The following is a 25,468-nucleotide window of genomic DNA, read 5'->3' on the forward strand; positions in this document are numbered from 1 at the left end:
GCTTTGTATCGAGCTTCAGAATTTCATTTACGGGAACGGTTCATCCGAAATCGCATACTTCCCTACTATATAGTGGGTGAAAAACAGTGTGACAAAAGAAGTATGTCCGAATTCACAGGAATCATAAAAGAGTAGGATGACCTACTACTTCTGGCGAGATTCTGAAGAATGCATATGATGGACACTTTACTATCCCATCAGACCACGGGAGAGGATTTGTGAATGGCAGTGAAGCGATATAACAGACTTTAGGTCACATGATAATGACAACAGGGCAAATGCAGTGCATATGGATTACATTCATACTACACACATCCATTCTATATAGAACAAACTTCTCAAGAGACTATTGAGACAATCAAGAGACGATTTTGGGTGCAGCCCTATGGTCAATGCTCCCTGGTTTCCATAGTGCATTGAGGGACTTTTTAGGGAGCAAATGTTTCACTGCCCTGGTAGGATTTTGCAATTGAGACAGCCCTTAAAATGTCAGACTCCCTGATCAGGGCCCTGACTACTGAATAGAGATCTGATTGAGACTCAAAACGGCTACCAGAAAGACCAACTTGCCGTAAAAGCGACCTTTGTTCAAGCCATAGTTTGCGTTATAAAATATAATGTCCTGATTGTCTTTCTCTTCTTTGTTCTGTTGCAGTATTTTAATATTGTTCTACCCTCATGGTGCCATGGCTGATTGGGAAGAAAGGAACAGTAATGAGCTTCTTATAAGGCCTTCATTCTTAATATGTGATTCATATTTGGGGTTCAGCTATAGCTGGGTTATAAGGAAGTCGTGTTCTTAAGAATATTTTGCATTAACATCTCCAGGTTCTCTTGAAAAGTATAGCTAATTTATGTCATTTGAAAATAATCTGTTTACTAATATGTTATGCATTTAGCATTTTGATAGCAAGCCATAGTGGATTGGGTGTGTATTTGTTTTAGTTTAAAAAAAATGAAGACATTAAGCTATAATAAGAGAGTATATTATATTAATATTTTCTATTAGCATTGTGTTTGTCAAACTTTTCCAGGGAAAGTGCCACATCAATCAGTTATCTATTATTAACCACATCTATCGGTCAAATCAGACCATATAAGAATCAAGAATCATCTAATCACAAGCTTACAAAAGCCATAGAAATGATTCAAATCCAATGTAGTCAGTAGAGTGATTTATGAATTGCACATTTATTTTAAAGACATCAGTTTTCTTTGGCATAGTACAGAGTCAGACTGTTTGTCAAGAACATTGTTTCAGCCTTCCAAATGAAGATTTGCAAAAACAATTAAAAAAATGCTCTTGAGTAAAATGTCTGTGTAATTCATTCGGGGGATTTGGTACGACATAGCATTTGCTTCCAAGGGAAAGTAGACAAACAAAGTTCAGAACTCTGTGTCTCATGGTTCAAGAAGAAAGGTGGAATACTGTGAGTGTTTTTGCACATAAATAAACTTGTATTAATAAATTGTAATTGTAAAGTGAATAGACAATTTTACCTCCAAGCAAGTTTTATAAAGACTTTCTAAAGTCAGGAAAGTAGTTTATTAGTATTATGCACTATCTTCTGTAGGGATATCTTCAATATCTGTAGTTTTACAAGACATTGATCAAAGCCATAGGCCCTATGCATAAATTAATTAGTAAAGAATAGATTTCTTGTTTAATGAGCTGTCACGGTCAGTATACCCTCGACTTCCGACAGATGGCGCTCATTGTACCAGAGAGGGGAGAAAAGAAATGGAAAAAAAAATTATCCAAAGTCTTTTCTTTCTCCTTTGACATTGACATTATTGGTTAACTTATGTTTTCAGTATGGGTCGTTTTGTATTCTTTTTGATAAAATGTTGCACACTTACGATGACGAGTTACACACTTACACACTTACGATGACGAGTTCAACGGGGTGTGGTGTAGTAGCAGGCTATAGTAGTTATATAACCTAGTAGGCAGTAAGTTCTTGTGCAGCAGTGCAGTCATTTTTAGCAGTTTTGGACTGGGTTGTGTTTCAGTGTATTAGTTAGTTCCTTTAAAAAATGTCTTTGGAAATGTATTTGGATTTGTTTTCGCAGCCCTGTCGCTCTGTTTACATCTTTGCCAAGAAAAACAACATCCAGTTCGACCACAAGAAGATTTCGTTGTTTGACGGTATGATATCGTTGTATAAAACTGCGTGGAGTTGTTTGTGTGCACTTTGCTTTGATTCTGCATCATTCATCAACTTTTTCATAGAAAGGAAAAGCTGTATTAGAAGTTCTTCATTTTATAATGAAATGTAGGCTGACTATCGTTTCCCCTTTTGTTACAATTCAATTATGGGTGTGAAGAAAGTTATGGTTTCTTTAGACTACTAGCCTACATGCAGTCTTAGTTGCAGATGTGGTTAGTCAAGCTTACTTGGCAAACAGTTATGTAGTTCCTGCACGTCTTTGAACATTTAAATTGTACCTATTGTATTTAAGTAAAATAAAACCCTGATATTAGGCTATTTCTTGAGTATTTTACCAAAACAAAAATGGTCCCTTAGGTTATCAATATGGTGAAGACTTTGGGAAAATCAACCTGTTGAGAAAAGCACCAGCAATCAAAGATGGAGACTTTTGCCTGGCTGAAAGGTATGTGATCTATGGAATGCAAGTTATTTCTTGTTTTCAATTTAATTTAAGATCTAATAAAAAAATATTCTAGATCAGTGGCTATCACCCTTTTTGACACAGACTCCTGTGCTGCAACTCTGCAGCTCGTGCTATAGCCTACATGGAGTTCAGACGATTTCAGTTTATAACTATACCGTCTGTGTCCAACTGAACTAAATGGTTTTTATTTCTATAAAAAAGCAAAGTGACAGTGCAGTGTTGTGCAAGTAATGTAACCGTTGTACGGTCGAACACTGTAACACCAATTACTGCAGCTAGCCTAGTTAGATCTTTAAGGACGTTGGTCAAAATATATAATTCGGGCTTGGTAGGGGAGCGATTGAAGAGATTTTGTAATTCTTAGTCGGAAATCAGACCACCCAAATGTGCTATCTTTGCCCAATTGAGAAGATTTTTTTTAAATTTCTCTTTGAAACTGTACGACAGATTCTGATCTGTAATGACTTTATAGTCCGTAGTACGTTGTAGCTGTCGAAGAGTCTCATGATTCTAGAGATATGTCGACAGGTTGAACTTTTTCTTTGCAGAAGGGTCATAATTAAGCTTAACATCTTGGCTAATCTGTAGAAGAGTTTGAGACATGAGGGCAAAAGGTGCTCTTAGGCCTAAAATTTCAACCGACCACTACGGGTAGAATCATTCTCTTCATCTATTCTGCTGTGTTTGCTGAAACATTTCAGACTTAAAATATTTCAGATATAAATAAATAAAAATTAACAAAAGGATCAGTTGTTCTGGTGGGAACAAAACTCAAGCCTTTAGTCAGAAGACATACTTCATGAGGTTTGAGTTCTTTGCCAGTGAGGATGAAGATCGAGTTGTCCTTGTTTGGCACGCACCCATTTTTGTTGGTGTTGTGGTTTTAGCTTACTTTAATAGTTTTTTAGTTATGACAGCTGATTTTTTTGCCTGTTTTATTTTATTTTAAATAATTGTATATAAATCGTGAAGTTTGAGGCTCCCTGCTTGAGAACCACTGTTCCAGATAAATATGAATATAAGTGTTGTCGTAGATTTTTCCCCTACGCACCTGATTTAGACCGGGTGTCCCTGACACCTGAAAATATTATACTCAGTTGAGTTACCTCTGAACGCACGGGCTGCAATCCTACCCCGCCTATCACTTGGGAAAAAAAGGTCGTCAGTGTCTAACCTGTAACTTGTTCCTCTAAACTAACTTGCTCCTGCGCAGGAATAATCGACAAACAGACTTCAGCAAATGTCCTTTAAATGCTTTTAATCACGACCAGGAGATTCTCAAGTTCTCCAGAGCATCTCATCCAAAAAGAATACTTCAGGTTTTATAGGAAAAATGACAGACATTATCAAAATAGAATCAACATGACAAATACGTCACCTTCTGTCAATATGATTGGTTAAATTGATAAAGCAAGCTTTCTCTCCACCCCAGAAGGTTAGATGGAAGAAAAAGAAGTAAGATTTATTTTGTTATATTCCCATACAGAAATGTAATACACGTCAATATAAGTAAATTACATATATAATGTCAGTGTCCATGTATGTCTGCTGCCTATATGAGAATATATGCAAAATTCATATATATAAAACACATAGACATATATGAAACATATATTTCAAAATATAGCAAAAATGGCCGTTTTCATGTAAGTGCCATATATTTTCCCGTATATGCACATAAATGTTAAATATATGTAAGACGCATATATGCATATATGTACTTATTTCAATGTATCAGTATCACATGCATGTATGTTTACATACATTTATTAAATATGTGGGAAACAAATATGTCACATATTTATACTTAATGTTGTCCATATATGCGAGAAACCAATACTATACTGTAATATATGCAGATATATGGTATCATATATGGATGAACTCAAATATTTTCTTCACATGTTTGGACACATAAATGTTCATGTATGTTGCAGACATATATTGTGTTCTCAGATAAGTCAAATATATGTATAGATATATGTCATGCTATTTAAAATATAAGTACATATATGGCCATATATTACATTTTCGTATGGGTTATTAGACTGAAAATGAGAAGTCAGGTACAAGTTAGTCATGATATTAGAACCAAAAGGTCAGATTCTTAGGGCCAGAAACATGATTCATTCTAAAAGACAGTTTACTATCATTTTTTTAATTAGAAATTCCACCACAGTGTCGAGTTTCAGATAGAACTGTTGTTTATTTTGTGCCTCCTGTGCAACTGTTCATTGTGTAAATTAACTGTTACTTCCTGTTCAAATGATCCCTTAGCATTGCGATTATGATGTACCTGGCTGAGAAGTTCCACACTCCGGACCACTGGTACCCAGCTGACTTGCAAAAGCGTGCTAGAGTAAATGAATATCTATCATGGCAACACTCCGCCATACGGATACATGGATCCAGGATACTCTGGTTCAATGTGAGTGAAGCGCATTTGTTCTCATTCGAAGGCACTAGTGAACAGAACAGTGCTTAGATTTCAGCAAATCCCTTGTTAATGGCTGACTCCATTTGCTCTGTGACTTTGGGATTGAAACCTAATCTTTAGAATTGCTACTCCGCTAACTGCTGACTTTTTGATTGTTATTTGTTAATGGAACTAAATTGTTTTCTTGTATTGCTGTAGCTTTTGATCCCAAAAGCTATGGGAGTTGAGGTCCCTAAAGAAAAGATGGACAATGCAGTAGAGGATCTTGACGGATCACTGATACTTTTTGAGGAGAAGTTCCTGCAAGACAAACCGTTCATTGTTGGTGATCAGATCACACTGGCTGACCTGGTTGCTATTGTGGAAATCATGCAGGTATACATTCAATTCAAGATGAAGCAAAATGATAACCTGAGAATTTCGGGGAAATAATATCTGACACAATATTCATATTTGATAACGCCTTGTCATTTTCAGCCTTTAGGTGCTGGTATGGATGTGTTTGAGAACAGACCCAAGCTCAAGGCATGGAAGGACAGAGTCAGAGAAGAAATTGGGGCTGAGCTGTTTGATGAGGCCCACCAGGCACTCCTCTCTCTTCAAGAGGAAGTGAAAACCATGGATCCCAAAAAGATGGAGCCCTTTAAACCCAAAGTTTTGAAATATTTCCTCTCATAAACAAACTGGTAAACATTGTTGGTTAAAACAGCCAGTTATTCATGAAACTTTATAATTATACAAAACATACTTAATAATTTTCTCAGTAATTCCATATACTTTCCATTTTGATTAACCACTAAGAATTACATTTACATTTATTCATTTAGCTGACGCTTTTATCCAAAGCGACTTACAATTGCTAGATATGTCAGAGGTCGCACGCCTCTGGAGCAACTAGGGGTTAAGTGTCTTGCTCAGGGACACATTGGTGTCTCACAAAGGATTCGAACCCGGGTCGCTCACACCAAAGGCATGTGTATGCCTTATCCATTGCGCCATCACCACCAATGGAATTAAATTAGCTTTTATTCAATTATACATGACATAAAGACAATCATATGAGAAACATTAATGTTTCTGTGTAGAATTTACCTCATAAAAAGAAGCAAACTATTAATTTTCATGTTTCCAGCTGTGTTTACTCTCAAATTCTGAATTGCTGCACTCACTGTGACCTTATCGTTTAAAAAAACTAGGCAATAACACACAGACACTCAATACAGCATTGTTCCAGAAAATCACTAAACAGCCATGGGAGCTATTTCCCATAAGTGTTAAGTGATTTTCTGGAACAATGCTGAATGTGAATGAATGTTTCCTCCCTGTGTGTTTATGGAATGTAATCAGATATTGTGATTTCCTGCAGCATATACTCTGCATGAACAGCAAATATTTAGTCAGATTTGTTTCTATAAATCTCTCAAATATTGTCGATAAAGTTATCTTTCGTCACCAGTCTCTGTCTGTTTATTTTACCTTCATGTGGATACAAATTCTGAACGAATAGGACTTTTTGTTTATTTATTATTGTGTGTGTGTGTGTGTGTGTGTGTTGGGGGGGGGGGGGGCTATTGTCTGATTTTTTTCCCTATAAATCTCCCCAATATTTTACATAAATATATATTTCGTCACCAGACTCTGTTCACCTTCCTAGAAAAAAGCATTTTATAAAGTTTGTTTATTTTTCACTCAAAAAAATAAATGTTGCCTCTTGTTAAATTTAATTAATTAATATAAGCAAAAGTAACACGATTGTTTAATATTTTGTCACAACTTAATTTAATTGTGTTCAATCAACCTAATATATTTAAAACTGAAGTTTACTTAATTCATTTGTGTGAAAACTACATGAATTATTTTTGTTGACAACTACCTTGGCAGTGGATCTGTAGCTCCCAGCATGCTTTGTAAGGGACTGCATTAGGAGGGTAAATTTACGGATTAAAATGTTATTTTATGTGTTTTTCAGTAAATGGAAAGATGTTGTTAGTTGATGTTAGTATTTAATGTGCAGTTATGTTAGAAACTTAGAGGACTTTATGTAATGTTTTTGAATTTTGTGGTTACCATTATTCAGAAGAGTGATGATTGTTTAGGCTGTGGGAACTCAGTATACACTCCGTATGCATGAAACCTCACTTGCAGACCTTCATAAGTCATTTCTAATATTGCTATACATAAAGTTGTTCTAATTAAATCGAATGGTAGTAGCTACTATCATTGGAAGTTACTATAGAGTCAAATTAGCTAAATTTATAATGTTGGTGATTTTAGGCAGGACAAAAGTAAAATCTAGGTAACTTGACAAAACTTATCTATCTAGTAGGAATGACACAATTATTTTAGTAGTCTTGACCAAATGAATTTAAGTTCATACAGCAAGATTACAACAAATTATTTCAAACAAATTCGATTTTGTTGGATAAATATAATTCAATTTCGTGGAAAAGCTTTCCTTAATTTAATTAAGTTGGTTCAACAGATTATTTTTTTTTAGTGTATATTTGCCTATGAGATTCTCCTTCTGCCTATATGAGTTTTAGGAATAAAATAATTTGGGAACAATAATATACTTTAAAATTCCACAAACTAAGTTTCACTTTCATTGTTATCATTTTCTTATTTTGGACACTTTTATTACTTAGAGAACAGTAAAGATATAACAAGAAAACTGTTATATCTAGGTAGGAGAACTGGGGAAGGAACAGGATCAGGAAACCACCGTTAAAACAAATTTGTTCAATTTACTTAATTCAATTGTGCAAACTCGTTGCCTTAATTTAATTAAGTAAGCATAACTTAATTGCATCAAGTTGTTTTTACTTAATCCATTGAAGTTTTGTCAACTTAATTCTATCTGTGATCTGAGGAAGTGTACTCCCAGAGTGCATTGTGGCATGAATAAATTAATTGCTTTGTTTTACTATTTTTGCCTTTATTTTACCATTACAATTTGATTTGCTATCGTTATTGGGGTTATACTGACAAGGGACAGTGGTCTAATTAATTAAATTAATTTAAAATAATTTCATGCATTCAGAATGAAATAATAAAAAAAAAAAAAACTTGTTACCATTATTGTGGTTTGCATGCTGAATGTTGAAGTCTGTGTGTGACTCAAGCAAAATTGAAATATGAAGCTAAATTGAGCTTTTATTTGAGTTGATTTCATGTTTCTTTCTTGTGAGTAGTGGTGTGTGTCTGTGGATGAATGAGTGAGTGATTATATATGACCACAGGTCTGTCTACCGCCATCTAAAGGACGGTCGGGAGGCTGAAGGTGGAGCATGTGTGTGATGCGTGTGACGTACAACAACAGAAACTTACGCTATTACACTAGTGAACTGACTCGAGGCCCACAGAGAAGGACATGAATAGTTGAAATAAAGTCATTATTTTTGTTTGTTTTTGCGCACAAAAAGTATTCTCGTCGCTTGATAAACTTAAGATTGAGCCACTGTAGTCACTTGGACTATTTTAACGATGTCTTTAATAACTTTTCGGGGCCGGCAAGTTTCAATCCCTTAGAAGCCTATGGAGGAGTGATCCAGCTCTCAGATTTAATCAAAAAATATCTTAATTCGTGTTCTGAAGATGAACGAAGGTCTTACGGGGTTGGAACAACATGAGGGAGAGTAAATACTGAAAGAATTTTCATTTTTGGGTGAACTATCGATTTAAAGGCAGGAGGCCACAGTATCTGGGTGTGGCTGAGAGGGCAAACAGTCTTTTGACCGTGTGGTGGTGTGCTGTATGGTTCCATGACGTGACAAGTCGTTTGTTACCATATAAGAGACTAATATAGTTTAATTGTTTGTTTTATTCACCTCAAGTTTTGTGTAACACCAATGTGTCTACATCAATAACAATAAATGGTTATTGGACAAACTGGATCAACTTTTACTCATCTGTACAACTGCACGTGTCAAGTTATATCCAGCTCAGCCAACAGTAGTAGCAAATAGAGAACAACGGTCCAAAAGGAAAAGGCTACTACACAAAATAATGTCACAAATATAGAGGGATTATGTCAACCCAATTAAAAGTTTATGCCATAAGTGTTAGCAATAAAATGTTCATTGAAATTGATGAAATATAATTATGTTATCATTAATACATTCATTCATAACATGAAAACAATTTAAGTATCAATATATATTAGTTATTACTTCACTTCCTTTGAAATCAAATAAATTTGATTTCATGTTATATCACTGGATCAATTGGAAGAGAATTACAATAATATAAATGAAGTTCCAAGTGCCCAACCAGAGGGAACTCTAATCACAATAATGGTCATTAAGAAAATCAACATGAATTTATGGTCAACTTATGTGACATTCTCCCAAAATGTTAAGTTGTATTGACAACATTCAAGATGACTGGAAAATGAGTGAATGCAACTAAGGCCCCCGTTTACACGAAGGGAAAACGCAGATATTTCCCTGCGGTTTGGCCTCTCGTTCACACGAAAACCCAGTTTTTATCACAGAAAACGATTATTTCTAAAAACTCCGGCCAAATTGGAGATTTAAAACGCCGGTTATGTGTTGCCGTGTCAACTGGGAGGAACGGGGTTTTAGGTTCTGAAACGTCACATTATATGCGCCAGAAAATGATTAACGTCATGTGAGCGCCCAGTTTGGCATAGTTATGATGGCGCTCAGCGGCGTATTTATGCGGGTTGATGTAAATGACAACTTTTTTGAAAACTATGTTGTATGCACGATGTTATTATTGAAAATGGAGGGGGTTAAATATTTGTTTCCCTAAATACCCAGATATGTGTAAACGTGGCCTAAGAAGAACGATGACTGCAGAAGTGGAAGAAATGAGTGAAAATGAGTTTTGTGTTAGTTTTTTTGCTTCGGCAAAATGGTACTCAAACCAGTCAAGTAATGTTTACTTGGGTTTTTTGAGTAACAAAGGCATATCATGCAAACAGTACAGATTACTAAATTGTTGTAAGTTCAACAAATTATTGGACATTAACCTGTTAAGTGTCACCCCCCCTTTTTTTGAATAGACATGAAAATGCACATTCCAAACTTAAATGGTATAGGATAAGAATCCTTTGGAATATAGACATAAAATTGGTCTTGTTTTAAAGAAGACATTTGGCAGATTTTTGTAGAAGTGAAATAAATTAAGAAAGTGAAACAGAAAAAAAGTTACAGAAGTTTGAGTTTATGAAAATGTACGATTTAAAAAATTAATTATTCATATTTTATATAAAATATATATTTTCAAAACCTGGACAACTCTTAAACTGCAAAAAAATCAAAGACAAAAATCTGAACAAGTTGTGTTTCAAATTTTAGGTTGATATCTCAAGAAATGAGCTTTCAGTAAGATTTTGTTTGGGCGCAGTACCAAACTTTTTCACTAGGTCACAACCAGACTCCATTACTGCCCATATAAGGGCGCCTCCATTTCCATATGTGGTTTGAGTGATCTGAACCATCATTTTCACAATTTTCATACAATTTATAAAGTAGACATCCTATTCAGAAGTAGTATTGGAAGTTTGGCAGATTTTGATATGAATTAAACCTTGAATAAACACATAAAAGAACACATATGTGCGTTATAGCTCGCGGCCACATCACAAATGGTGAATCTATTATTTTTTCTTTATATTTAAAACATTTTCAGACCTTTTTTTTCTAAAATAATTGAATGCTTGCCATCTTTTGAACTCTTGGCATGAAAACAAACTGGTTTCTACCCTTCTTTCATGATTTTTCATGTTCATTGCTATTTCAAAATAAAGGTCTGAACACGCCTAGGAGTATGAAAATATTCTTGTTGCAAATTAATAAATTACGGCTCCTCTGTAATTTGTTTTGAGATTCAGTAACCAAATATGGAAACTAGAGATTGTAAGCTTTCAAATGATATATAGTTTGTCAAGATTAGTTTAGGTTTAGTATAGGTTATTACTGTTTTAAATATGTAATGGATTTGGGCCCACCGGTGGGCCCATGACATTTAAGAGGTTAAGTAAAATTAACTAAAAAGTCTTAGAGAACAACTGTTAGATTTTACAGAATACTTGAGCCAGTTTCAAGCTCACTTCAAACTTACAATGTTGTACAAAAGGTTCTCTATATGATTCATGTAATCTGTTAAAAGGCCATACTATATTTGATGATAACATTGTACAGCTTATTTTAACCACCTTATTTTCAAGTTAAATGAAGACGATACTGGTCATATGAGCTGAGAATACATATGAACTTAAATACATTGGGAGAGTAATCAAGATAAAACAGGTGTGTTGAACTACAGGAATAGCCTGTAGTAATTTTCCAGAAGTTTCTCTGTTCTTACACAATACACTTTATGAAATACCATTACGTGCAAAAAAAAAAAAAATTAAATGTTCATTTGATGGCACATTTATATGTAATGGCACTTGAATGGCACTTGAAAATTAGATTTAAAAAAAACATTGTCATCAGTGTGTCAATAATGATGAAGCTTGGGCATTTTTATGTATTAATTTTAATAGTTACAAATGCTCTCATGGTTAAATAGTTATAATTAATTTTCTAATTAACTTCAACACTAGTGGAAAGTTTGTTCATATGTCATTTGTTCATATGAGTGATTTGAGAAAAAAAAATGCTCAATCAGATATCTACTGTCACAAATCAATCCACTGTAGACAAGTTGAGGAACCCAGATTCATTTTTATTCAATCCAAACACAAGCAAAGAATTGACTTAGCAAAGAAACATGAGACTCACCAATTGCAGATAGACACTAACAATACACAACAAGGTAACTAGGCAAACAAGAGGGCTTAAATATACATGGAATAATCACATAACAAGGAACCACTCGTTATCCACCTTATTTTCCAGGTAAGCGCCGCAAGGTCATTGGTACTTTTTAATGTGTCTGGCTTCCGGCGTCATTCGCTTCCAGTTATTTTTAGCTGTACAAAACTGCTCGCTATGCTACTTGATAATGCAACCTGGTATTCCCAACTAAATTATTTTAATGTACTATTTTACAGTTTACTGCACTTTGATATATTCTCGCTATTTCCCTATTCGTTGGATTCACATGATGTCACTGTAGCTTTGCGCCGTCATTTTGACGATCGACGGTCTCAGTAATGCCTGCAATATGTTGTGCAGTTGGCTGCAACAACAGCGAAAGAGGAACCCTGAACTGGTAGAGAGAGAGAGAGAGAGAGATAGAGAGAGAGAGAGAGAGAGAGAGAGAGAGAGAGAGAGACGAGGAAAACAACGCATGTAAATGGAAATTGTCGCGGCCAGAAAAACTATCGAGCTAATTTTTTTTTGTGCGATTAATTGATTTATTGACTATCGTGACAGGCCTAATCCAGATTAATGACAGCTAGTCATGAGCCGTGGCTAACAGCTGGCAAGCTACCAGCTGAGCCACTTAGCTAGCTAACAACTCGCTACCTAGTCAGAGCAAACTACCATCAAAATCATACATTTGAATTTATTTTATAATACCAACATTTCCTATGATTAAATATAAATCCTTGGTGGCCAGGTGCCGCTCTTTTACGTCTTTTACCCATCCAGCAACAGCATAATGATACGCGTCTGTACTCTTGAAAGCCTTCAAGCGATCCCCAGTGTACGGGGAGGGGTTATGCACGAGATAAATATCATGGAAGGCAAATTGGGGCAAGTCTGGGGCAGATAATAAAGGACAAAAGAAAACTGGGGGTAACAAATAAGGATCGGAGCCTAAAATTAAAATTTTATCACTGTATCTCTGTCTTTCTCTCTCATTCAAATTGGCAGTTTTGGCGGCCATACCGGGCGAGATCGGTCGTCAATATGGCGGCGTTCTATTTCTAGTGACGTAGGTGGCATCTATGAATAGCGAGTAATAAATCAAAAAGTCTCGCACATTCACAAAAAACATCTTACTTCCGCATTGAAAAATAAGGTGGATGCATAAGTCATGTAATAAATTAATGTTTTTACTTGCAAATATGATAAAACTAGTTTTAATTCAAATGAGTGAACAATCAGCAATCAAGAGCATGCAACTCTCTTTACTGTCAGTTAACGTTAGTAATATGCTCCTCATTTTACTTTCTATGCTATTATTATAACTACAAACTTTCCAGCGATGTCTATATAAAAAAGGTTGCATGCTCAACAAGCTTAATCCACTCTGTGTTTCGCTTATCAGCTCCCGCACCGCGGATATATATGCATAAATATTTCATTTGTTTAACATTCTATTAATTCTGTACATTAACTTCATAGACATCCTTCTCTGATATATCCATTCTGCTCTCTGTTTGCTCTATTATTTTTTTTGTCACAAGCAAATGTTGATATCGGTCTGTGAGAAACTACAAAATAAGACCTGAACAAAAAAACTATAACCAGTCGTGACATCTGCCATATTTTTTAGTTAACGTATCGGCAACAGTCATTATTCGTCGTTGTCTACCTGGTTATAGCACAGAGAGCTAGGGTCTCTGAAGTGGCTGTAGGGGTCCCTTCTGTCGAGAACTGCAAGGCATATCCAGCAGAAATACTGCCTACAAGAGGAGCAGGTCATCTTGTTACAGCCCATATCTTTCTATTAAAAAAATGGGCAACAAAAGTCAGGGATGAAGGTGCACAAACATGCAGTTTTTGGAAAGTGTCAGATTACAATAACTGATGGATGTTTCTACATTTCAAGCAGTTTTGTTTACTGTATTTTTAGATTCACTTTTAATGATTAACAAATTGATGGAATTTAGGATCAAATCCGATCATACACGTGTCTTATATACAAGGCCCCAAGAAATCCTCTTCTGTATCTAGTTTTTCTTATTAAACAAAAATACTGATTATGATTATTTTTCTAAGATTTTTCTAAGGATCACACCTTTAGGACCACAAAAGTAAAATGTCTGTTTGCAGTCATGAGCTAGTATTTGCTGACCTGTATGTTAACGCGACAGGAAGGGCAGGGTTTAGAGTTATCCATCACCCAGTCTTCGCTTAACGAGTCTTCCGCTGCTCTTTGAATTAGCTGCTTTTCATAACTCTTTTCAAGTAGTTCCTTCTCCTTTTCACTGGCAGCAAGGTACTCATCCCTCAACCTGCGAAGCTCATCTGTTAAAGAAATGCAGACCTAATATACTGAGCAAAGGAGAATAAGAATGTCTTTTATATATATATATATATGTATATATTTAAACATGCTGTAAAAGAACATACCAATACTGTATATATATTTATAAAATAATTGTATAACAGTTAGGCCCAGTCTCTCAATATTAATTTTTTTTAACATTTATATATAGAACTGTTCAATAAAAGCAAGAACACATTCATAATAATAATGTAGGAATGAATATCACAAATGCATTGAACAGATATTGTATAATGTTATAATATTTTACAGTCTAATGACAGAAATTCCTGGAAAAATTCTGTAAGAATACTTGTGTTTTTGTGTATTGTGAAAAGCAATTAATCCCTACAAACCCCTTCAGTTGAACATTGTTCAGGTGGTGTTTTACAAAAAAAAAAAAAACACCCAGGGCAGCAAGAAACCTGGGGGTAGTGTTTGATGACCAACTGAGCTTTACCTCCCACATTTCAACAAAACAGGTTTGTGCTTCATAATGTCAGCTTCACAACACTCTTTTGGCGTAAAAAAAAAAAAAACTGTCAGGATTTACTAAAGGCATGCAGTGAAATATTATCAATGAATAGGCGTGGACACAGTTCCCTTTTGTTCAGTCACTGCGAGTTACATTAGTGAATGACGAAATGGGGATTTCGCTTAGAAACCTATCAACTTCGAATTTTAGAAAACAAACTGAAAATGCATTGGGTCTGCGGAATTTTCATGCCGCGACTCCACCCCACCGCGTGGATATAAAAGGAGGACCACTGGCAATCTCGCATTATGTTTTTGCTTCGGAGCCAAGAGCATCTCTTCACTCCTCTCTAAGCCTGTATCTGAGATCTTCGATACTACGAGACGAGCGGCTCTCCAGTGTGTTGGTGTAACGGCACTTTCCAGCGAGATCACATTTCCTGCTGCTGGTCTGTGCAGTGATCTGCCATCAGTTAGTGTGCATGGGCGTTTCATCACTCTGCTGAGCTTTTACCTCTCACAAAAAGAGCTTGCGCTTGGGACGTCTTTTTAAAGATGTCTCGCCCGTGCACTTCTGAGTGCGGCCGTTTTTTTTTTTTTGTCATCTGATGGGCACCTTGCGTGTTTGGGCTTAGATCACGCTAAGGCAGTGTTTGTGGATGACTCATGTTCTCATTGCAGGAACATGACCATCGCTGTGCTTTGGTCAAGACTCAATGACCTCCGTGGATGTAGAGTCCCCTCTGCCACACCCCATTCTATCCCCTCTGCGAGAGGCGATACTTTGCCTGGTGGCCAGGGTGACCTGAGGGTTATGGTGTGGAACAGAACCCCAACGATTCCTCCTCGGGCCACACCCCCCTCTTGTGCACTGCAACCCACGAGCATGCAGGATGAGATTGCCGGCCGGTCTTCAGAAACCCGGCCCGCATCTCATTCGGCGCTCGAGATGATCAGACATTGGTGATCGCCGCATAACAAGGTGTGCTGGAGCCTTCTGGAGATGAAGACTCAGCTTTGCTGCCGCCTTCAGGTGTGCCAGCATTGCCCGAGTCTGATCCGGAAACGACAGCCATGCTTAAACGGGAAACCGCGTGCATCGAGCTGGAATGGAATCCTCCACCCTGTCCTGGGCACTCGCGGCTGGATGATTGGTTTTTGGGGGTGGTTATTGGGGGCCCCCAATACCTTTCTTCACGGAGGTGCATGAGGAGGTCATGGGATTGTGGAAGTCTCCTTTTACTTCTTGCGAATACTCAGCGGCCTCTTCCGCCTTCTTTGCCCTCTATGAGGCCTCAGCCAAATGGAACACTGGGGTTCCCCCCATGGAGTGTTCTGTGGCAACACAACTGTGTCCCCACAGTGCCTCCATCTGGCGTGGCGACCCTAAACACCCTCCAAAGCCTGTAGGTTTTTGTCTACTCTGGTGGTCAGAGACCTATAGAGCTGCGGGGCAGGCTGCCGCCTTACTGCATGCTATGGCCATCTTTCAGGTCATCCCGGCCAGGGTGCTCATTGACATGCACTAGGGTAGGGCTGATCCAGGGCTCATGGAAAAGCTGCGTGCCGCAACCAAACTCGCCCTCTTCGGCAGAGTGGTCGATGACTCTGCCCAACAGTTCTCGGCCGCCCAGAAGCTGACTGAGTTGATCAAACATGTTCTGATGCCGCGGCCAGCTGCTGCCACCCAGCCGCCGGCTCAGATGCCTCAGTCCGCTTGCCGCCGAGGGCGCCCTCCTGCGACTTCCGACCCTCCTGCCCTGCCCCAGCAGCAGCCTTCACCCGGGCCGCGTTGTGGAGGTAGTCCTAGGAAGGCCCCCCAGCCCGTACCAGACCTGCAGCCTGCTGAACACCAGGCGATGCGGCGCTCCCATTACGGGCAGCTCAAAGATGGGTTGCAGTTCTTTCCATGAAGTGGTCGCAGGGCCACTCCTTCCCCCGGTGGAGGGCCAGGGGAGAACCTCTTCTTCCAAAGAAGTGACATTCCCATCTCTGAGCCCTCAGAGGCTGCGGATGGCAGTGTGCACTGCTTACGAGCCTCGCCACTCTCGTCCCCCTCTGTTGCCAGAACGCTGTCAGAGCAGGCCCCAGTGGAATGCACGTCCTTCCCTGGTCTCCTCTGTCAGGATGCGGGGCACACCGGGGCACTCCTCCTCCCACGTCCGTGCCGGTCATTCCGCCTCGCTGCCCCATCGTGGGTACGTCTGTGGTTCACATGACCCCTAAAGATGTTTAGTTTTTGGAGCTTCCGAATCTGTCCCGCTGGCTCGCGAGAACCATCAGGCTCGGCTTTGCAATTCAGTTTGCACGGTCTCCTCCCCGCTTCCGGGGAATCTGCTATACCGTGGTGGGTGGCAATGCCCCTGTCATGATTGTGGAGGTCGCCACCCTACTGGCAAAGGGTACGATCGAGACCGCCCCTCCAGTCGAAATTAAGTCCGGCTTCTTCAGCCCCTACTTCGTTGTACCCAAGAAGAGCAATGGGTTACTATCATTCGGGTTAGCCCTGTCCCCTCGTGTCTTCACAAAAGTCGTCGTAGCAGCCCTTGTGCCACTCTGGCAACACAGGGTTTGCATCCTGAACTATCTCGACGACTGGCTGCTCCTTGCTCACACTCGAGAACAGGTTTGCAAACACGGGGATCTGGTGCTCCGGCACCTTACCTGTTTAGGCCTACGGGTCAACTGGAAAAAGAGCAAACTCTCCCCCATGCAGAGGATCTCTTTTCTCTGTATGGTGGACTCAGTCGCCATGTGCGCGCAGCTTACAAGTGAGCATGCGCAGTCACTGCTGACCTGCCTGAGTCAATTCCAGAGCAAGAGTGCGGTTCCACTGAAGTCTTTTCAGAGGCTCCTGGGGCATATGACGTCCGCAGCTGCAGCCCCCCTCGGACTGCTTCATTTCAGACCGCTTCGGCACTGGCTTCACAATCGAGTCCAGAGATGTGCATGGCAACCAGGCACGCTCTGAGTACCAGTTACTTGGGCCTGCCATCAGACCTTCACCCCGTTGTCGAACCTCTCCTTTCTACGGGCCCGAGTACCCTTAGAACGAGTTTCCAGGCATGTTGTTATCTCAACAGATGCCGTCACCACGGGCTGGGGTGCCATCTGCAAGTGACATGCTGCCGCGGGCTCCTGGACAGGACCCCGGCACCTTTAGCATGTCAATTGCCTCGAGTTGCTGGCAGTATGCTTGGCTGTGAACCGCCTCCGGGCGTTGCTCAAGGACCATCATGTAATAGTCCATTCAGAAAACACGGCCTCAATAGCGTACACCAAACGACAAGGTGGTCTATGTTCCCGCCGTATGTCGCAGCTCCTCTGCCATCTCCTCCTTTGGGGTCAGAAGCATCTGAGGTTGCTTTGAACCATTCACTTCCCGGGAGACCTGAACCGTGCAGCCAACAAGCTCTCAAGGTTTCAGCCACTTCCGGGGGAATGGAGACTCCATCCCCAGTCGGTTCAGCTGATTTGGAAACAGTTCGGCAACACACAGGTAGATCTGTTTGCCTCCCACAACTCTTTCCATTGCCGCCTGTTTTACTCCCTGACCGAGTGGACCCTTGGCACGGATGCACAAGAGCACAGCTGGCCGTGGCTATCATCACTTCCGCTAGGGTCCTGTCTACTCGACACGCCTATGCGTTGAAGTGGAACCTCTTCGTCACCTGGTGTTCTTCTTGTCGAGAAGACCCCAGAAAATGCCCGATAAGTGTCATGCTTTCCTTCCTGCAAGATGGGTTGGATCGAGGGCTGTCTCCCTCCACCCTCAAAGTGTATGTTGCTGCTATCGCTGCACTTCACGATGCAGTTGAAGATAAGTCTGTGGGGAAGCATGACCTGGTCATCATGTTCCTTAGAGGAGCAAGGAAACTAAATCATTCTCGCTCTCCTCTTGCACCCTCTTGGGACCTCGCAGTGGTGTTATCTGCCCTGCAAAGAGCTCCCTTTGATCCATTGCGATCAGTGAAGCTTAAAATCCTGTCTGTGAAGACAGCGCTCCTGGAAGCTTTGGCCTCCATCAAGATGGGGACCTGCAGGCATTTTTGGTTGACAAAGCGTGCCTGGAATTCGGGCCGGCTAACTCTCACATGATCCTGAGACCCCGGCCTGGATACGTGCCCAAGGTTCCCACAACTCCTTTCTGGAATCAGGTGGTGAACCTGCAAGCACTGCCCTCGGAGGAGGCAGTGGCACTGCTCTGTCCAGTACGCAACCTCCATGCTTTTTGTAGACAGAACGCAGTGTTTCAGGACCTCAGCCAGTGTCCTATCATGTACTCACCCCCAGTGGCCAGTAATAGGACCAGCTCTGTGTCATCGCTTGCTCCCTGTTCCACTCCTCGCTTGCTCCCTGTTCCACTCCTCGGACTGGATAATGCGATATTTCACTAAGATTCATTTTACCTCTCTCTCGAGGTTGAAACTTTCCACCCTGCGGGCTGGATACCGCTGAGTTTTCCATATGCATCCCGTACTCGGGTCATATGTGTATTCTGTAAGTCCTCCCTTCGGGCAGGCATTGTGTTGCATATTTCCATTGAGATATGCTTCCCAGTGTACCATGGTATTCCTGTGTTAAGTAGGAGTCCTTCGTCCGTGCCAGTCTCACGACAGGGAGCTCAGACTTACGCAGGGCACTTGCAGACAGCCCATGTGGCGTGATTAGATTTGGACCCCCATTTCGTCATTCACTGACGTAACTCGCAGTGACTGAACGAAAAAGAAAAACGTCTCGGTTACTTATGTAACCCTCGTTCCCTGAGGAGGGAAAGGAAACGTTACGTCCATCTGCCACAACCGCTGTACCGCTGGAATGGCCTGGAGTCAGTCTCGTCTCCTCAGCAGGAAAACATAATGTGAGATTGCCAGCGCTCCTCCTTTTATACCCATGCGGTGGGGCTGAGTTGTGGCATGCAAATTACACAGACCCAAGGCATTTTCATGCCATTGGCTCGTTTTCTAAAACTCAAAGGTGATAGGCTTCTAAGCGAAACCCCCATTTCTTCATTCACTGATGTAATGTCTCCGTTCCCTCCTCAGGGAATGAGGGTTACATACGTAACCGAGAATTTCAGACTCGAAATTTATGGGAGGAGAGTATTTGAATAAATCACGCAAAGTGATTTACTTTGGTTTGCGGTAGTCAATTTATTGGTATTTTCTATTTTCGCCATAATTTAAAGCCAAAAAAAGCATGTCTTAACCCATTTTACACTTGACAATGACTGTGATAGATCCAATGCTCTTCTGTGTTCTTTGATTTGTGCGTTGTCTGTAAATCACCTGCAGAACTTTCCACTCCCATCCAGCTTTTATGGGATTGACGTCTCACAGCAATTTGCCCTGTTTAGTAAATCTGGCCCAAAATTTTTTTCAGATCCTCTCCACAACCTTAACAAAGGCACTTATAGACAGCATTGGAGGTAACATATTACCGCAACTTAGGTAATCTGATTAGGTAATCTTTTTTTTTTCAAGTAACTAGTAAAGTAACAAATTCATTTTAAAATTACATCAAATTACATCAAATTATCTCAGTTATATTTTTTAAAATAAGTTAAGCAGGTTCCTTTGTTATTATTAACTGTTTAATACTTAACTGTTAAGTAATAACTGACTGCTCTCCTGTTACCATGTTGAGAGAAATCATAAGTAAGTGCAGAGGCGTTGTGTGCGCTGTGTGAGTTGTGAGCACTGTATGAACATGATGTTATTATTGTTTTGGATATGTGAGCATGCATTTACTCAATTGTGACCCTGGAGGACAAAACCAGTCATATGGGTCATTTTTTTGAAATTGAAATTTATACATCACATGGAAGCTGTACATCACATAAATAAGCTTTCCATTGATGTATGGTTTGTTAGGATAGGACAATATTTGGCCGAGATACAACTATTTGAAAATCTGGAATTTGAGGGTGCAAAAAAAATCGAAACATTGAGAAAATTGCCTTTAAAGTTGTCCATTTATGTTCGCGATTGTGCTGCATTCACTCACAAAAATAAATGTTTTATACATTTACGGTAGGAAATTTACAAAATATCTTCATGGAACATGATCTTTACTTAATATCCTAATGATTTTTGGCATAAAAGAAAAATTGATAATTTTGACCCATACAATGTATTGTTGGCTATTCCCACAAATATACCCGTGCTACTTAAGACTGGTTTTGTGATCCAGGGTCACAATTGCAAAAAGATGAATAATTGTAATGCAAACTCAAAATATAACAATAATTAAATGTAAATTAACACAAATAAATGTATTATGCAATGTCCTTGCTGCTGACCTTCGATAATCCAATTCAACCATACTAATAAGCAAAAATTAGCACATTAGGAAGGACATTTGTGTTTAATTTTGTAGTTTTTTTGCTGAAAAAACATTGTTGAAATTTCTTCTCCAGCATCCTTTTCTAAAATGAAAGCACAGCTGGAACGTTTGTTTGAGCTGCGCCCTCTACTGTACAGGTGTGATTTTGCATTTCCTTCAGAACTTTTCCCTTTTGGTGTGAACGGGCAATTTTCATTATTATTGAAAAACAAAAGAGCAAGCCCAGCCCAGGTGAGAAAAGTAACGTAAAAGTATGTAACACATTACTTTCCATAAAAGTAACTAAGAAACGCATTAAGTTACTTTTTTGGTAAAGGATAACTTTTAAAATAAACTTTCCCCGACACTGATTATAGACACAAAAAAAGTCTTCTTTCTTTTCTGCATTTCCATCCATTTTAGCTGGTTGCCTGATCTAGCTTTCTAATAATCCTGTTGTTGTATACTATAAATATTGTTGGTTCTGTGACAAATTCCTTCATCTATTTTTGCTTTGGATAAAGCATCTACTTAACGCACAAATGTGAGTCGCTATTAAAAAAAAATTGACTGACCTAACTCTACTTGTGTTTATGAACATTGACACTGCACTGTGATCTTACCTTCTTTGCAGAGAGAGAGGCCATGGTATGTTCGCTTGCAGAGGGTGCAGAACACGAATCGGCAAGAGGGGCAGATGCCCATGTTGGCGTCAGGCTCGATCATCACAGCCATACAGCAACTCATGCGTGGACAATAATCAACATCTGTCATTAGGTTCAGACTCGACTGCAGAAGGAGGCGGTCATAGCGGGCAAATTCATCTTCACCCACCAGAAGTTTTACCTACAGTATAATAGCAGTATAGTGGCATTAATTCCCAGTTAAAGTGCTTAAAAGTCAATACTCAGGCACAAACACGCAAAAAAAGTACCTGTGCAGGAGAGGCCAAGGACATACACTCGGGCTCAGGACAGGTAAGGCACTGGACTTTGCCATCACTTATCTGGATCTGAAAGTATTCCTTCACACATGCCTTGCAGTAAACATGCTGACACTCTTTGAAGAGCAAAGAGTTGGAACCCAGATTCTCAGAGAAGCAGATTCCACAGCAAAAAACCTTGCTATCAAACACCTTCTGTTTCTGAGCTTCATTAAAATCCAGCAGCTGGGTTAGTATATCTGTGTTAGGGTCAACTTCTTGGACTGCTCGTTGGTCTTGCACTTTGCTCTTTTCCACCACAGCAGTGTCTGCTTGGTTCTGACCAGATTCATAGTGAGGCTGCCTATCAGTGGTTTGGATCTCGAGGGGAGATTGGATGTTCAGAAATTCCAGAGTTTCTTCCTTTAGAAACTGGATCCAGGTAAAAAGAACCACATTGCCCCTGTTCTCTTCCCAAAGTTCATCCAGTCTTTTGCAAAGTGCAGTGATCTTTCAAACATTAAATAACATATTAATTGAGCAGAGATTATCTTAATGGTTATGCCATTATCATTATGCCAATATCATGCCCAAAAATAAAAAAAACAAATAATTCTATAAATAAAATTACAAAACTATTTCATCTAATTGCACAAGCTCAGATCAATGCTAAAAATACAAACCTGAGCTCTTGAAAGCCACATGGAGCTTAATGTAAAGACTGGAGCCAATGATGAAGGGTAGTCTGTTGGTACTTCAAAACTCAGAACCAAGGGGGGTAGAAAGGATATTCCAAACTCTACGCATGCCTCCCCTATGAAAAATATGCACATAATACAATCACAGTAAGTTTTTAATTATTTATTTGTAACCGAATCTTGCATAAAATCTTACCCTTGATTAGCAGTCTGAAGTTAAGAGGAAGCTCAAGGCACAGGTTGATCTTGCCCCTCTCTCTTGATTCTGTCCTTTGAAACTCCTCTCCATCATATATGCTCTCTAGAGCCAGCAGTTCATCTGTTTGTGCTTCCTGGTCGGCTGACATTTGAACATTCCTGAGGTCAATATAAAAACAAGTATTGTGAAACGTCTCCAATGGATGTTTTAGACTGCCGAACTGATGCATGACACCGCACGAATAGGGACTGCATGTAGAAAATTAAGTAGTTTTAAAGTCCACATAAACAGTATTCACATTTAACTTCTGTAAAGGGATGTATTCACAAGTAAAACAGGATTTTCAATGAGAAAACATAAAGCTGGACTTTATTTTATCCATGATTGGAAATGCATGAAAAGTGGTCTCTGACCGCCCCTAATAGACTCTGGCCTAATAGACACCTAATAGCATACAGAAAAAACAATCAACTTTAACACGGTTACTTTTCTTAAATAAGAGATCCTTGATGACTTAGACAGCCTTCAAATGTGATCTCCGGAGGACGCAGCTGTTAGACTTTAGTGACAACATCAGGAGCTGTGTCCGAAAGCTGATAAATGCTGCCTTCGAAGGCTGCATTTCAAGGTATGAAGGCATCAAGGCACGTCCGAATCCATCGTTAGCTTCACTTCCTGTCTCCTGAGATACCTTTATCTGATCAAGTTTTAAAGGCCGCATTGATGTATCCTTCACTGCCTTTGATATCCCACAATCCTGTGCTTTCCATTCTGTCACAATTGATCTAAAAAAATAAAGACGGTGTCTCCAAGCGGTTGGTGGACAATTTGTGTGTAAATGTACATTTTTAACCAACGTTTTCACTTCTGATGACAAGAAATGACTATTTCAGTAATTGGTAATCAAATATTCACCTAGTTTTTCACCAAAGCTCACTCTATTTTGATCCAGATCATTAAACCATTAGCCTGCCTCAGAAATCGGTTTTGTGAAGTTCCTTAAAGCGCAAACGCTGCCTAGTCATTGCCTTATAGGGCAGCGAGGCAACAAGTCAGCTACCTAAGTTTCCGCAGCCAGCAGGTGTGTTGACATCGGCTGCGGCTGGATGCAGGTGAGGAGGAGCTCAAAAAACAGAGACGTGAAGTCGGACACTTTCTGCTTGAAGTGACGCTTGCACTGTGTTTGATATTTACCACAGCTGAAGTGAAATAAATGCAATGTTTGTCAATTACACAGATGTTTCAAATACGTTTCCATTTAATACTTTTTGTCCTGCTTAATACCGTCTGTTTGTGCAAGAATAAAGTTCAACATAAGCCTAGACTATTTAAACACTTTTTTTACCAGTTTTATTTTGAAACAATATCGTGACACAATATAATATCGTGAATACATCGTGAATACATGAAAAGAGACTTTACTTGTTATAAAAATGCTGATTTGTGAGCATTAGTGGAACTGAAGGTGTGAGAATAAACACGAAACACACGTGATCGTCATTCACGCTGTGAATCCGGCCAATCGTGGAACAGTTGTGTCTTCATAAGACCTCGTGCAGCCGCTCTTGAGAAGCGGTGGACATTGCAAGACCAAAAGACCTCAAGTGCAGACGAAGTGTCCCATTTGGGACAGGGTCATTGTTCTGAGAATCAAAGTGGCTTTGTTTCCTTTTCTAAATTTTTCCACAAGGTATAGAAGAATCTGCCAATCAGCATTAGCGCAAACCTCAGACTGAATTACGCAAGGACACTAGGCCTCTGCCAAAAGTGTTCTGCATGTGTTCAGTCATTTAAATGTAAAATTAGATTACTTGCAGTCAATCAAAGTCACTTTGTATGTTAAAACAACTTATCGCATGAAAGTGCCGACGTTTTAACGCAGTGGGTACAATTTTCAGACGGTCCCTTAATATAATGCGCTTCCGCGTCCGTACATTCACCTGTATAATGCCGCTATAAAACTTTTGGCTGATAGTAATTTTTTATGCCCTTGTACTAATGTTGAATATCATTTAAAACTAATGTAGTATTTAGATGGAAATCAATTCTAGAGTAGATCCTTGCATGCGTTTCTACATCTGGTCAAAACATCCCTTACGAAAATTAACCATGGTTTTATTATAGTAAAAGTGTACCATGGGCTTTTGACAGATTTATTGCCACTTATACAGTTTGACTAACAAAAACATGGTTCATTTGTCGTTATCTAACTAGCTTATATTAACCATGTTTCTTTTTTTATGTAGTAGGCTATAGCATGGTAAATTTTTGTACGGGTTTTTGCCCAATACAATGCACTGGTAGGCTTCTTACCCAAAACGGTAGCAAGGTGAAAACTCAACTATATAACTAGACAAATTAAATTAAAGGGTTAACATCTAATTACGTCAACAACTAGGCCTACTTTAAAGCTGGGCTGATTCAGTTCACTCTTTTTATTTTGAATGATCGACCAAGAAACTGAAAAGCTTCTAAAGGGGTTAATATTCTTACTTCCTTCTTCTTCTTCTTTTTTTTAACCCAGCTCTTCGTGTGTTCCGCCACTACTGGGTGTGATTCACCTGTGGATGTCGTAGGCTATAGCAAGCTGACAGAGTCTGTCTTCTTGGTCTTAAAGCCTTCGTTTTACGCGAACGTCTACAATT

At 39.4% G+C, this 25,468-nt stretch overlaps 2 protein-coding genes and 1 long non-coding RNA gene across 4 annotated transcripts; 2 read left to right on the top strand and 1 right to left on the bottom strand.

The window, feature by feature from the left end:
• The first annotated feature begins 1,881 nt into the window (after positions 1–1,881).
• Positions 1,882–6,529, top strand: LOC143715865 (glutathione S-transferase theta-3-like). Its single transcript, XM_077207693.1, has 5 exons — positions 1,882–2,149; positions 2,529–2,616; positions 4,915–5,065; positions 5,273–5,449; positions 5,552–6,529. Exons 1-5 carry the CDS (start codon positions 2,038–2,040, stop codon positions 5,750–5,752), a joined length of 729 nt encoding a protein of 242 aa, XP_077063808.1. The 5' UTR covers positions 1,882–2,037; the 3' UTR covers positions 5,753–6,529.
• A 5,220-nt stretch (positions 6,530–11,749) lies between these two features.
• On the bottom strand, positions 11,750–25,407 carry LOC143715866 (E3 ubiquitin-protein ligase RNF14-like). Of its 2 annotated transcripts, none has more exons than XM_077207694.1 (7): positions 25,317–25,407; positions 22,821–22,981; positions 22,610–22,740; positions 21,939–22,436; positions 21,628–21,850; positions 14,015–14,187; positions 11,750–13,663 (listed from the first exon to the last, which is right to left on the bottom strand). In XM_077207694.1, exons 2-7 carry the CDS (start codon positions 22,969–22,971, stop codon positions 13,514–13,516), a joined length of 1,326 nt encoding a protein of 441 aa, XP_077063809.1. In that variant the 5' UTR covers positions 22,972–22,981; positions 25,317–25,407; the 3' UTR covers positions 11,750–13,513. The 2 variants fall into 2 exon arrangements, with proteins under 2 accessions (XP_077063809.1, XP_077063810.1); XM_077207695.1 differs by having other exon boundaries at positions 11,750–13,622; positions 25,317–25,395.
• On the top strand, positions 11,898–21,721 carry LOC143715869 (uncharacterized). Its single transcript, XR_013195906.1, has 3 exons — positions 11,898–11,943; positions 21,099–21,162; positions 21,639–21,721. It is a non-coding gene; the product is annotated as an uncharacterized LOC143715869 (long non-coding RNA).
• Positions 25,408–25,468: the final 61 nt, after the last annotated feature.

Source organism: Siphateles boraxobius, unplaced genomic scaffold (assembly GCF_051911475.1).
Source record: "Siphateles boraxobius isolate OS27281-9 unplaced genomic scaffold, OSU_SipBor_1 6, whole genome shotgun sequence".
Lineage (NCBI taxonomy): Eukaryota > Metazoa > Chordata > Actinopteri > Cypriniformes > Leuciscidae > Siphateles > Siphateles boraxobius.